At 40.7% G+C, this 13,915-nt stretch overlaps 2 protein-coding genes and 1 long non-coding RNA gene across 6 annotated transcripts in view; 2 read left to right on the top strand and 1 right to left on the bottom strand.

Annotated features, from left to right (window-relative positions):
- LOC100461269 (zinc finger protein 737) overlaps positions 1 to 2,983 on the top strand; it is a 32,213-nt gene extending 29,230 nt beyond the window's left edge. For 2 of the 4 annotated variants that reach the window (XM_063720024.1, XM_054540047.2), the window contains one exon: positions 224 to 2,983. In XM_063720024.1, the coding sequence (XP_063576094.1) occupies positions 224 to 295 (72 nt within the window). In that variant the 3' untranslated portion in view covers positions 296 to 2,983. Of the gene's footprint in view, positions 1 to 206 lie in introns of all 4 variants that reach the window. The other 2 variants (XM_063720026.1, XM_024237277.3) reach the window with 1 other exon arrangement.
- Positions 1 to 13,915, top strand: part of LOC129051901 (zinc finger protein 486-like) — a 180,531-nt gene that overhangs the window by 8,065 nt on the left and 158,551 nt on the right. The window contains exon 2 of the mRNA XM_063720021.1: positions 224 to 307. Within this exon, the coding sequence (XP_063576091.1) occupies positions 286 to 307 (22 nt within the window). The 5' untranslated portion in view covers positions 224 to 285. The remainder of the gene's footprint in view (positions 1 to 223; positions 308 to 13,915) is intronic.
- The window catches only part of LOC134760702 (uncharacterized), a 74,937-nt gene that overhangs the window by 37,083 nt on the left and 23,939 nt on the right, over positions 1 to 13,915 (bottom strand). The gene's annotated exons all lie outside the window — the stretch shown is intronic.

Genomic DNA, 13,915 nt, shown 5'->3' with positions numbered 1-13,915 from the left:
ATAGGTGAGACTATTAGTGTGAGGTCATATTTTTACTTATATTGACAAAATAACCATTCACAATATTCTTATTTAGAACAATTTTCCTTTTCTACTGTGTTTTTGCTAGCTTTTGATCAAATATTACAGGAACTCAATAGAAATCAACAAAATTAATCTTTATTTTACTAGAAGGGTTATTGATGCATATGCTAATTTTTTTTCAGTTTTTTGTTTATTGCAGAGAAGTGGATGTCCTACCAGAAAACTGCTACTCTCATCTATATTCACATTGACTAATAGTGAATGGAAGTGAAGTGGATAAAAGGTAAATGTGTCTTCTATCTTTTTTCATCCATTGGCTGAAGAACAGGAAAATGTGGAAAATAAAAGAAAATATAACCCCTGAAAGATCATGAAGAAGCTCTCTTAACCAGACAAAAAACCTTATAGGGGATTTTTTTGTTTGTTTTATTATTGTACCGTCTGCTTCTATGAGTTTTTTTTTTTTTTTTTTTTTTACACTTTACATAGAAATAGGATTATGTGGGCTGGGCACAGGGGCTGATGCCTGTAATCTCAACACTTTGAGGGGCTGAGGTGGGTGGATCAATTGAGGTCAGGAGTTTGAGACTAGCCTGGCCAACATGAGGAAATCCCACCTCTACTAAAAACATAAAAATTTGCTGGGTGTGGTGGTACATGCCTGTAATTCCAGGTCCTGAGGAGGCTGAGGCAGGAGAATCTCTTGAACCTGGGAGGTGGAGGTTGCAGTGAGTGGAGATGGTGCCACTGCACTCCAGCTTGGGTGACAAAAGCAAAACTCCATCTCAAAAAAAAACCAGGATTTTGTTTTTTTTCTGTGCTGACTTATTTTACTTAGCATAATATCTTTCAGGTTCATGAATGTTGTTGCAAATAACAAGACTTTCTTATTTTTAAGGGCTGAATAGCATTTCATTGTGTATATATACCATATTTTCTTTCTCCACTCACCTATTGATGGACACTTAGGTTGATTTCATACCTTACCTATTGTGAGCAATCAACTTCCTTCCTTCTCTTTTATTTTGTTGTTGTTTTGTTTTGTTTTGTTTGAGATGGAGTCTCATTCTGTTACCCAAGCTGGAGTGCAGTAGTGCAATCTCAGCTCACTGCAAACTCTGCCTATCAGGTTCAAGTGATTCTCATGCCTAAGCCTCCTGAGTAGCTTAGATTACAAGTGTGCGCCACCACACCAGGCTAATTTTTGTATTTTTGGTAGAGGAAGGCTTTCACCATGTTGACCAGGCTGCTTTTCATTTGTTTATATATTTCTTTCTTCCTTTCTTTCATTTCTAGAAGTATTTTAATTTTAATATATAAATTATGACTTGTAAAAACCTTCATTTCTCTGTCTTTGCTTACTGTTATGGCTGATTAAAAAATAGGTTTTCAAAATTTCCTGGATAAAGGTTATTACTTTATTGTTAACATAACTTGAGACAATATAGAAATGAAAATAAACATTTATTAGTAAAACAGAAATTATCTAGCTACTGGTAGTCATTTGAATTAATAGAGTGTAAACTTTTTGGTTACCAAGAGGATGTACCATGCCATTCATGAGAAATTTACCCCCATGACACAAACATGTCCCAGCAGGTCCCACATCCAACATTGAGGATTTATTTTGCAGCATGAGGTCTGGAGAACATGGACATCCAAACCATATTATATACCAACTTGGCTTCACAGACACGCACAAAACTCTCCAGTCAAAACCAAGATAATACACAATATTCCCATTTGCATCTGGTGTATTCTGTTAGGACATATACCAAGTTTTATTAAATTTAAAAGTACTGACTGGGTACAGTGGCTCTCACCTATAATCCTAACACTTTGGGAAACCAAGGTAAGAGGATCCATTGGTGCCAAAAGTATGAGACCAGCCTGGGCAACATAGTGAGATCCTAACACTACAAACAAGCAAACAATTAGCCAGACATGGTAGTGCATGACTGTAGTCATAGCCACTCAGAAAAGTGAGGTGAAAGCATCACTCGAGCCCAGGAGGCTGAGGCTATAGTGAGCCAAAATTATGCCACAGCACTGCAGCCTGGTGACAGATCTTCTCTCAAAACAACAACAACAAATCACTTTAAAAACACTAAAATTATACACTGTGTGTTTTCCAACAAAAACTGAATGAAGCTAGGAATTAAAAGCAAAAGTCAAACTGGCAAATTCAAAACCATGTGAATATGAAACATACTCTTCAACATATTCTTGCTCAGGAATCAAAAAATATAATTTTTCAAAGATGTCAATACAACCTACAGTTAAAAGCTAGAGAATATAAACAATGTGATACAGAAACAAAGATAAACAGATGAAAGAACTGAATGGAGAGCTCAGAAATTAACCCTTCTGTACATGATCAAATGATCTTCTACGAAGTTGCCAGGAGCAAAAAATAGAGAGAAATAATCTCTTCAAAAAAATGATGTTGAAAACTGAATATCAGCACTGATAAAATAAAGTTGGATTATTTCCTAGAATGATACAAAAATATATTTTAAATAAAATACTTAGACATAAAAAAACTAACAAATATTTTAGAAAAACTACAGGAAAAAGACATGACATTGGTCTTGGCACCATTTTCTTAGATACAAAATTAAATACTTGAGCAGCAAATGAAATAACAGAGAAGTTTAACTACAATAGCCTTCAAAATTTCTCCATATCAAAAAACAATTCAAGAGTAATGACATCCCTTAGAAAGTAGGTGAAAACATTTGCAAATTAAATGTGAAAGAAGTTAATATTCAAAATATATAAACAACTCTTAAAACCAAACAATAAAGTTGAATAACTTGATTTAGAAATGGACAAACAAAATTTTCATTAGAAAAGTACACAAATGAGAAAAAGCATTTGAAAGGACAGACAAAATTACTAATTTGTAAAGAAATGAAAAAAAAAACCACGACAAACAAAATCACCTCATACCCATTAATATGGCCATGATAAATTTTTTTAAAAACACCAAATCTGTTGATACAACAAAAATGAAATCCATGTTGAATGTTGGTGGAAAACAAAGATGCAGCCATTATTTTTAAAAGTTATAAATGTTCCTCATTTATAAATCTATATCCAAAATATGTAACAAAGGCCAGGCACAATGGCTCAAGCCTATAATCCTAGTAATTTAGGAAGCTGAGGGGGCAGAACTCTTGAGGTCAGGAGTTTGAGACCAGCCTGGCCCCATCTCCACTAAAAATACAAAAAATTAGCTGGGTGTGGTGGTGGGTGTCTATAACCCCAGCTACTCAAAAGGCTGAAGCAGGAGAATCAGTTGAACCCAGGAGGCAGAAGTTGCAGTTAGCTGAGATCACACCACTGCACTCCAGCCTAGATGACAAAGCAACACTCCGTCTGAGGGAAAAAAAAAAAAAAAAATGCAACGCTGGACCTGGGAGGCATATTTGAAAATTCATCTTTATTATACCAGTATTCACAAAAGCCAAAAGGCTGAAGCAACCTAGATGTTCCTTGATTTATAAACATATCAAAAAATGTAACATATACATACAATGGAATATTATTCCACCTTGAACAATCTTGTTACATTTTAAGATGAACATTGAGAATATTATGTCAGTTGAATTAATCCAGTAACAAAATTATGGATACTGTTTGATTCCACTTATATGAGATATCTTAAGTAGTCAAAATCATAAAAACAAAAAAATGGAAGTTTTGTCTGTCAAAAGCTGGAGAGAGGGTAAAATGAGATATTGTTACTTAATGTTTACTGAGTTTTAGTTTTGCAATATGTAAAGTTTCTAGAAATCTTTTGCACAACAATGTGAATATACTTAACATGCCTGAAGTGAACAGCATTTTTTTTTTTTTTTTGAGACAGCGTCTCACTCTGTTACACAAGCTGGAGTGTAGTGGCACAATTTTGACTCCCCCTCTATCCCCCATGTAGCTGGGACCACAGCTGCACACCACCATACCTGGCTATTATTAAGTTTTTTTTTATAGAGAGGGGTCTCCATATATTCCCCAGGCTGGTCTCAAACTTTTCAGCTCCAGATATCCTCCTGTCTTGACCTCCCAAAATTCTGGGATTACAGATGAGAGCCACAACCACAGCTGGCCGTGAAATATACACTTCAATAAATTTAAGATGGTAAATTTTATGTTATGTGTTTTTAAAACAATGTTTTCAAGGAAAAACTGACAAAAATACAGAATTGTAAATCTTTTTAAAAATTAACTTCAAATCACAAAAGTGTTTCACAAAAAGAAAATATATATTCATCATTAAACACATCGTGAAAATAAGACTATCTCCATGACTACTCACTTAGACAAGATAAAACTACCATCAAAAATCAGCTAACAAAGAACATGAGATAAGCCATAAGTAAAATTGGGGTCATATTTATAGATAAACATGCATGTCAGGCCTCTGAGCCCAAGCTAAGCGATCATATCCCCTGTCACCTGCACATATACACCCAGATGGCCTGAAGTAACTGAAGAATCACAAAAGAAGTGAAAATGGCCTGTTCCTGCCTTAACTGATGACATTACCTTGTGAAATTCCTTCTCCTGGCTCAGAAGCTCCCCCACTGAGCACCTTGTGACCCCTGCCCCTGCCCACCAGAGAACAACCCCCTTTGACGGTAATTTTCCATTACCTACCCAAATCTTATAAAACGGCCCTACCCCTATCTCCCTTCGCTCTCTTTTCGGACTCAGCCTGCCTGCATCCAGGTAATTAAAAAGCTTTATTGTTCACACAAAGCCCATTTGGTGGTCTCTTCACATGGACACGCATGACATTTGGTGCCGAAGACCCGGGACAGGGGGACTCCTTCGGGAGGCCTGTCCCCACCCTCACTCCATGAGGAAATCCACCTACGACCTCGAGTCCTCAGACCAACCAGTCCAAGGAACGTCTCACCAATTTCAAATCGGGTAAGCAGTCTTTTCACTCTCTTCTCCAGCCTCTCTTGCTACCCTTTAATCTCCCTCTCTTGCTACCCTTCAATCTCCCTGACCTTCCAACTCCAGTTATTTTTCCTCTCTGGTATAGACAAAGGAGACACATTTTATCCGTGGACCCAAAACTCCGGAGCCAGTCTTGGACTCGGGAAGACAGTTTTCCCTCGGTGTTTAATCACTGTGGGGACACCTGCCTGATTATTCACCTGCATTTCATTGGTGTCTGATCACCACGGGGACATCTGCCTTGGTCATTCACCCACATTGCCTTGGTGGCAAGTTAATTGTGGGGATGCCTGCTTTGGATGCTCACCCACATTGCAGCCCAGGGCTGCTCACCACCCTCTTCTCCATGTCTCTACCTTTCTCTTTAAACTTACCTCTTTCACTGTGGGCAATATTCTGCACTCCATTCCTGCATCTTCTCCCTTAGCCTGTGTTCTTAAAAACTTAAAACGTCTTCAACTCTCACCTGACAAAACCAAAGCATATTATTTTCTTCTGCAACACCGCTTGGCCCCAATACAAACTCTATAATGGTTCTAAATAGCCAGAAAATGGCACTTTTGATTTCTCTATTTTACAAGACCTGGATGATTTTTGTCAAAAAAGACAAATGGTGTGAGGTGCCTGACGTCCAGGCATTCTTTTACACATTGGTCCCTCCCTACTCTCTGTTCCCAATGTGACTCATTCCAAATCCTCCTTCTTTCCCTCCCACCTGTCCCTTCAGCCCCAACCCCAAGCATCACTGAGTCCTTTGAATCTTCCTTTTCTACAGACCCATCTGTCCTCTCCTCCTCAGGCTGCTCCTTGCCAGGCCAAGCCAGGTCCCAATTCTTCATCAGCCTCCGTTCCGCCACCCTATAATCCTTTTATCACCTCCCCTCCTCACACCCGGTCTGGCTTATAGTTTCATTCCATGACTAGCCCTCCCCCACCTGCCCAACAATTTCCTCTTAAAAAGGTGGCTGGAGCTGAAGCCATAGCCAAGGCTAATACTCCTTTTTCTTTATTTGACCTTTCCCAAATCAGTTAGCATTTAGGCTTTTTCATCAAATATAGAAACTCAACCCAGTTCATGGCCCATTTGGCAACAACCCTTAGATGGTTTACCACCCTAGACCCAGAAAGGCCAGAAGGCTGTCTTATTCTCAATATGTGTTTTATTACCCAACCCACTCCCGATGTTAGAAAAAGCTCCAAAAATTAGATTCTTGCCCTCAAACACCACAACATTACTTAACCTTGCCTTCAAGGTGTACAATAATAGAGAAGACTTAAAATTACTTGCCTCTGCTGTGAGACAAAACCCAGCCACACCTCCAGCACATAAGAACTTCAAAATGCCTGAGCCACAGTGGTCAGGCCTTCCTACTGGACCACCTCCCTCACGATCTTGCTTCAAGTGCCAGAAATCTGGCCACTGGGCCAAGGAATGCCTGCAGTCTGGGATTCCTCCTAAGCCATGTCTCCTCTGTGCGGGACCCCACTGGGAATCAGACTGTCCAGCTCACCTGACAGCCACTCCTAGAGCCCCTGGAACTCTAGCCCAAGACTCTCTGACTGACTCCTTCCCAGATATTCTTGGCTTAGCGGCTGAACACTGACACTGTGCAATCACCTCAGAAGCCTCCTGGACCATCACAGATGCTTTAGGTAACTCTTACAGTGGAAAGTAAGTCCATCCCCTTCTTAATCAATACGGAGGCTACCCACCCCACATTACCTTCTTTTCAAGGGCGTGGTTCTCTTGCCTCCATAACTGTTGTGGATATTGATGGCCAGGCTTCTAAACCTCTTAAAACTCCCCAACTCTGATGCCAGCTTGGACAACATTCTTTTATGCACTCCTTTTTAGTTATCCCCACCTGCCCAGCTCCCTTATTAGGTTGAGACATTTTAACTAAATTATCTGCTTCCCTGACTATTCCTAGTCTACAGCCACACCTCATTTCCACCCTTTTCCCCAGTTCAAAGCCTCCTTCACATCCTCCCCTTTTATCTCCCCACCTTAATCCACAAGTATAGGACACCTCTACTCCCTCCTTAGTGACTGATCATGCACCCCTTACCATCCCATTAAAACCTAATCACTCTTACCCCAAAGGATTAAAGCCCATTATCACTTGCCTGTTACAGCATGGCCTTTTAAGCCTCTAAACTCTCCTTACAATTCCCCCATTTTACCTGTCCAAAACCCAGACAAGACTTACAGGTTATTTCAGGATCTGTACCTATCAACCAATTGTCTTGCCTATCCACCCTGTGGTGCCCAAACTGTATACTCTCCTAACCTCAATACCTCCCTCCACAACCCCTCCATAACCCATTATACTGTTCTGAATCTCAAACATGCTTTCTTTACTATTTCTTTGCACCCTTCATCCCAGCCTCTCTTCCCTTTCACTTGGACTGATGCTGACACCCATTAGGCTCAGCAAATTACCTGGGCTGTACTGCTACAAGGCTTCACAGACAGCTCCCATTACCTCAGTCAAGCCCAAATTTCTTCCTCATCCATTACCTATCTCGGCATAATTCTTCATGAAAACACATGTGCTGTCCCTACCAATTGTGTCCAGCTAATCTCCCAAACCCCAACCCCTTCTACGAAACAACTCCTTTCCTTCCTAGGCATGGTTAGGTACTTCCGCCTTTGGATATCTAGTTTTACCATCCTGACTAAACCATTAAATAAACTCACAAAAGCAAACCTAGCTGACCCCACAGATCCTAAATCCTTTCACCACTCCTCTTTCCATTCCTTAAAAGCAGCCCTAGAAGCTACTCCCACAGTAGCTCTCCTTAACTCATCGTAACCCTTTTCATTACATGCAGCCAAAGTACAGGGCTTTGTGGTCAAAATTCTTACACAAGAGCTGGGACTGCATTGTGTAGCCTTTCTATCCAAACAACTTGACTTTACTGTTTTAGGCCGGCCCCTACATTATTCCTGATACCACAACTGGCCCACATGACTGTATCACTCTGATCCACCTGACATTCACACCATTTCCTCATATTTCCTTCTTTCCTATTCCTCACCCTGATCACACTTGGTTTATTGATGGCAGTTCCACCAGGCCTAATTGCCACTCACCAGCAAAGGCAGGATATGGTATAGTATCTTCCATATCTATCATTGAGGCTACCACTCTGCCCCTTTGTGCTACCTCTCAGCAAGCCAAACCCATTGCCTTAACTCAGGCCGTCAATCTTGCAAAGGGACTATGCATCAATATTTATACTGACTCTAAATATGCCTTCCATATCCTGCACCACCATGCTGTTATATAGGCTGAAAAATGTTTCCTCACTATACAAGTGTCATCCATTATTAATTCCTCTTTAATAAAAACTCTTCTGAAGGCCACCTTACTTCCAAAGGAAGCTGGAGTCATTCACTGCAAGGGCCACCAAAAGGCATCAGATCCCATCGCTTAAGACAATGCTTATGCTGATAAGGTAGCTAAAAAACCAGCCATCAAAAGGCATCAGATCCCATCACTTAGGACAACGCTTAGGCTGATAAGGTAGCTAAAAACAGCTAGCATTCCGATTTCTATCCCTCATGGCAGTTTTTCTCCTTCTCATCTGGTCACTCCCACCTACTCCCCCACTGAAACTTTACCTGTCAATCTCTTCCCACACAAGGCAAATGATTCTTGGACCAAGGAAAATATCTTATTCCAGCCTCATTCCATTCCATTCCATTCTGTCATCGTTTCATAACCTCTTCCATGTAGGTTACAAGCCGCTATCCTGCCTCTTAGAACCTCTCATTTCCTTTCCATCATGGTAATCTATCCCCAAGGAAATCACTTCTCAGTGTTCCATCTACTATTCTACTACTCCTCAGGGATTATTCAAGTCCCTTCCCTTCCCTACACATCAAGCTGGGGGATTTACCCCTGCCCAGGACTGGCAAAGTGACTTTACTCACATGCCCTGAGTCAGGAAATGAAAACACCCCTTGGGCTGGGTAGACACTTTCACTGGATGGGTAGAGGCCTTCCCGACAGGGTCTGAGAAGGCTACCTTTGTTATTTCTTCCCTTCTGTCAGACATAATTCCTCAGTTTGGCCTTCCCACCTCTATACAGTCTGATAATGGACCAGCCTTTACTAGTCAAATCACCCAAGCAGTTTCTCAGGCTCTTGGTATTCATTGAAACCTCATACCCCTTACTGTCCTCAATCTTCAGGAAAGGTAAAATGGATTAATGGTCTTTTAAGAACACACCTCAGCAAGCTCAGCCTCCAACTTAACAAAAAGGACTCTGTCAAGAATAGAGCCCCGGCTTTGCCTCTGGAGACCCTTAATGCCTCTGGGACCAAACTACAATTTACCTGTAATTCTGTAGGCCCTCCCCCATCCACCACAGCTCCTCACCCTCCTGTCATTTTGGTCCCTCAACCAGTCACTTTGCCATCCACTCAGCCTACTTCTCTGTACCCTTCTTCATGCAAGGATGCCCCTGCCACTCTGGTTGCACAGGACTGGGACAATAATCACCAGTGTGCTTCTGCCTCTTCTGCTCCCCCAATGCCCCTTTCTCACACTCTCATACCAGTCTGACCTCCTCAACCTCAGTTTCCCTTATCTACACATACTTTTCCTGTCACTTCTATGCCAACTCCGTCTCATGTGACTGTTCTTGAAACTTCCATGCAACGCTTGTTATGCCAGAACAAAGAAACAAGTGGATTAGAGGTGTAGGCTTATCTGGTCGTGCTGGAACCTTCTGATGCCCAAGGGGTACAAGTGCTTCGATATGCACTGCTCAATCTTACCTTTTTAAAAGAATTCAAGGATGCCTGTATTCAGTATGGCCCTACTTCTCCATATGTTAAAATGGTATTACAGACTCTTTGTACTGAGGTCATTTTGCTTCCTTTAGACTGGGACTTTTTGACAAAAGCTGTTCTAACTGCATCTCAACATTTACAATTCTGTACCTGGTGGTCAGAGGAGGCCTGTCTGCAGGCTCAACTAAATTGGACTGATAGCATTCTAATTACTCAGGCTCAGCTCACAGGCTCCAATAATTACTCTGAAACTAGCGCTCAATTAGGCTTTGATGCTCTCACCATGGAACAAGTAACAAAGTTGTGTATGAGAGCTTGGGATAAATTATGCACCCCAGGCCAAGCTCCTGTTTCATTTACTAGTGTTAAACTGGGTCAGAATTATATCCTCTTTTTTTTGGCTAAATTACAAGATGCTGTTGAAAAATCTGTCTCTCATGAGTGTGCTCAAGGTATTCTCCTTCATATGTTAGCTTTTGAGAATCTGAACCATGAATGTAAAATTGCCATGCGTTCCATCCAACAACAAAATTTACCTGATCATGAGGTGTTGCCTGCATATGTTAAAGCTTGGGAAGGCATTGGATTGGACACCCACAAAGCTATTCTGTGGGCACAGGCCATGAAGGATGGCAATCAAACTGGCTCAACTTACTCTTTTCTTGGAGCCTGTTAAAAACTTAAAAGCAGCCAAGCCAGCTGAACAAACACAGTCAAATTCTCCTGCTACTGTTTGCCCACATTGTCATAAAGGTAAACATTGGGCAAGTACTTCTCCCTCTAAGTCTGATATAGATGGAAATCCCTTGCCACAGAACCAGGGAAATGGGAACTGGGGCCAGTCCCAGACCACAATATCAAATGCGACACCTCAGACTCAGACCAATGTGCATTTCCACTTCAAGCAGTCCCAACATAGCCTCTGGTACAAACAAATTTACCTACAGCCAACCCAGATGGGTCCCAGCCTCTTCTTCTGTCTCAGTACAATGCTTGTCTACCTCCACAGTACGGGGTGGGGTGGTCGATCTCTGTATTACCATTCCTCTAAATTTACTACCTAATTCTTTGCCTTTAATTGTCCCCACAGGGGTCACTGGCCCTTTATCTCAAGGTTCAGTGGGTCTGGTGTTATGTAGGGTATCCACCTCTGCTAAAGGTGTCATAGTTCATACTGGTCTCATTAATTCTGATTCCTCTGATGAGATTAAACTTATGGTGTCTGCCAAGGTTCCTGTTTCCATTCTGGCCAGTGAGTCAATTGCTCAATTACTTTCACTACCTAATATTGTTTAAACAAAGGAGATAAGACATGGGGCTCTGGGATGGGCTCTGGCAGTGAAAAAGCCACTTTTTGGATTAACATAACTTCTAAACAATGACCCACCTGCACCATACACCTTCAAGGAAAAAAGTTTGAAGGCCTAGTAGATAATGGGGCTGATGTTTCTATTATTTCCTCTAATTTATGGCCTTCCTCTTGACTTAAACATCCCACTAACGTGGGACTAGTAGGTGTTGGAAAAGCTGATGAAGTTCACCAGAGCACATTTATCTTGCCTTGCACTGGCCCTGATGGTCAAAAGGGTACAATTCAGCCTTATATCATGCCAGTCCCCATTAATCTTTGGGGTAGAGATTTGCTGGCACAAGGGGGAGCTGAAATTAATATTCAACATAACTCTTATAATGCTCCCAGTCAACATATAATGGAAAACTTAGGGTTTGTTCCCAGACTCAGTATCAGTCCAGAACATGAAGGAATTGCTAAACCTCTTCAAGTTACTGTAAAAGAAGACAGGGCTGGTTTAGGTTCTCCTTTTTAATGGCAGCCACTGCCATGCCTCCTAATCCTATTCCTTTACAATGAAAATCAAAAACACCTGTTTGGATTGATCAGTGGCCACTCTCTAAAAAAAAACTGAAGGCTTTAACTCAATTGGTTTCTGAACAGTTACAACTTGGAAATGTGGAATCTTTTCTTTCCCCCTGGAATTCTCCTGTGTTTCTAGTAAAAAAGAAACCAGGCAAGTGGTGGATGGTAACTGATTTAGGGTCCATTAATGCTGTAATTAAACCTATGGGAGCCATCCAACCCAGCATGCTTGCCCCTGCTTTAATACCTAAGAATTGCCTCTCATAGTTATTGATCTTAAAGTATTTTTATTGCTTTACCTAAATTGGATTGTGAAAAATTTGCCTTTACTGTACATCTATCAATAATCAGGAGCCTGTGCTCATTATCAATGGAGAGTACTTCCTCAAGGAATGCTGAATAGCCATACTATCTGCCAGCTTTATGTTGGACAGGTGCTTTCACCAGTTTGAACTCAATTTCCCCAGGCCTATATTCTTCATTATATTGATGATATATTAATTGCTGCCCCCACTGATAAAGAATTAATTGACTGTTATCAATTTTTGAGCCACCATGTCACTGAGGCTGGATTACACATCACTCAAGATAAAATTCAAGAGACCACTCCTGTTCAATATTTAGGAATGGTGGTCGATAAAGAATATATTCAACCTCAAAAAGTTCAGGTTAGGAGAGATTCTTTGAAAACCTTAAATGATTTCCAAAAACTTTTGGGTAACATTAATTATTTAAGATCTACTTTAGGCATTCCAACATATGCACTGTCTAACTTGTTTTCTACACTGTGTGGAGATGACAATCTCCACAGTCTCAGGACTTTGACCCCTGAGGCTTCACTGGAACTGTAATTCATGGAAGAAAGAATCCAAACTGCCCTGTTGTCTAGGGTACAGCCATCTCATCCTTTTCAGCTTCTGGTTTTTGCTTCATTGCACTCCCCTACTGGGCTAATTTTTCAACATAATGATTTAGTGGAGTGGTGTTTTCTTCCTCATTCTGTGTCAAAAACCTTGTCTGTTTATCTGGACCAAATAGCCAACCTAATTGGACAAGCTCGGTGTAGAACACTTAAAATTTCTGGATTTGATCCAAATTTAATTGTTGTTCCTTTAAATCAGCTCAAAGTTCAGGCTGCTTTTCAACATTCCATACTGTGGCAAATTCACTTGACTGATTTTATCTGTGTTATTGTCAATCATTATCCAAAAAACAAATTGTTTGATTTTATAAAAATGATTTATTGGGTGGTCCCTCAATTGACCAAACATCAGCCCATTCCTGAGGCCATTACAGTGTTCACTGATGGCTCCAGTAACGGAAATGCTGGTTATGTGTGTCATACAGACAAGCTTATTTCTACCCTTTACACCTCTGCTCAAAAGGCAGAATTAATTGCTGTAATTATTGCCTTACAGGATTTCCCCAAACTGTTAAATATTGTCTCTGATACTGCTTATGTTGTACATGTCACAAAAAATATAGAAATCGCTACTATCAAACATATTGATATTTCTGAATTGGCTTTTTTTTATTTTCCAGCTTACAACAGGTGGTTCTCTGATGTAGACACCCTTTCTATACTACACATATCAGATCTCATACCACTTTACTGGGACCCATGCCTGCTGGTAATCAAAATGTTGACTGGTCTCTTTTGCAAACCAAGAAGCTCAGAGTTCCAAATCTCACTCACGTCAATGCTGCTGGATTAAAAGATAAATTTGCTCTCACCTGGAAAGAGGCTTAGTTTATTATCCACTGCTGCCCTCAGTGCCAAGTTTTTGTATTTCCAAATCAGGAATCTGGCATTAATCCCAGAGGCCTAACTCCTAATGATTTATGGCAAATGCATGTGACTCATGTTAGCTCCTTTGGCAGACTTTCATATCTAATGTTTCTGTAGACACCTTTTCAGGCTTTATCTGGGCTACTTGCCAAACAGGGGAAGGCACAACCCATGTTAAAAGACATAAGTATTCTTACTTTGCAGTTACGGGGCTTCCATATCAGGTAAAAACAGACAATACCCCTGGATATGTTAGTAAGGCTTTTGATTTATTTATGCAACAATGGATAATTTCCCATATTACTGGAATCCCTTACAATCCTCAGGGACAAATTGTGGTGGAACAGGCCAATTGCACTTTAAAAACTCAATTGTCCAAACAGTCTGAGCAACAAAAGTATAATTTAACCACACCGCACTCCCAATTACATTTAGCATTGTTTACTTTAA

The sequence above is a fragment of the Pongo abelii genome, chromosome 20 (assembly GCF_028885655.2).
Source record: "Pongo abelii isolate AG06213 chromosome 20, NHGRI_mPonAbe1-v2.0_pri, whole genome shotgun sequence".
Taxonomy (NCBI): Eukaryota; Metazoa; Chordata; class Mammalia; order Primates; family Hominidae; genus Pongo; species Pongo abelii.
Note: the sequence above shows the minus strand (reverse complement) of the source record. Positions and strands in the feature narration are given on the sequence as shown.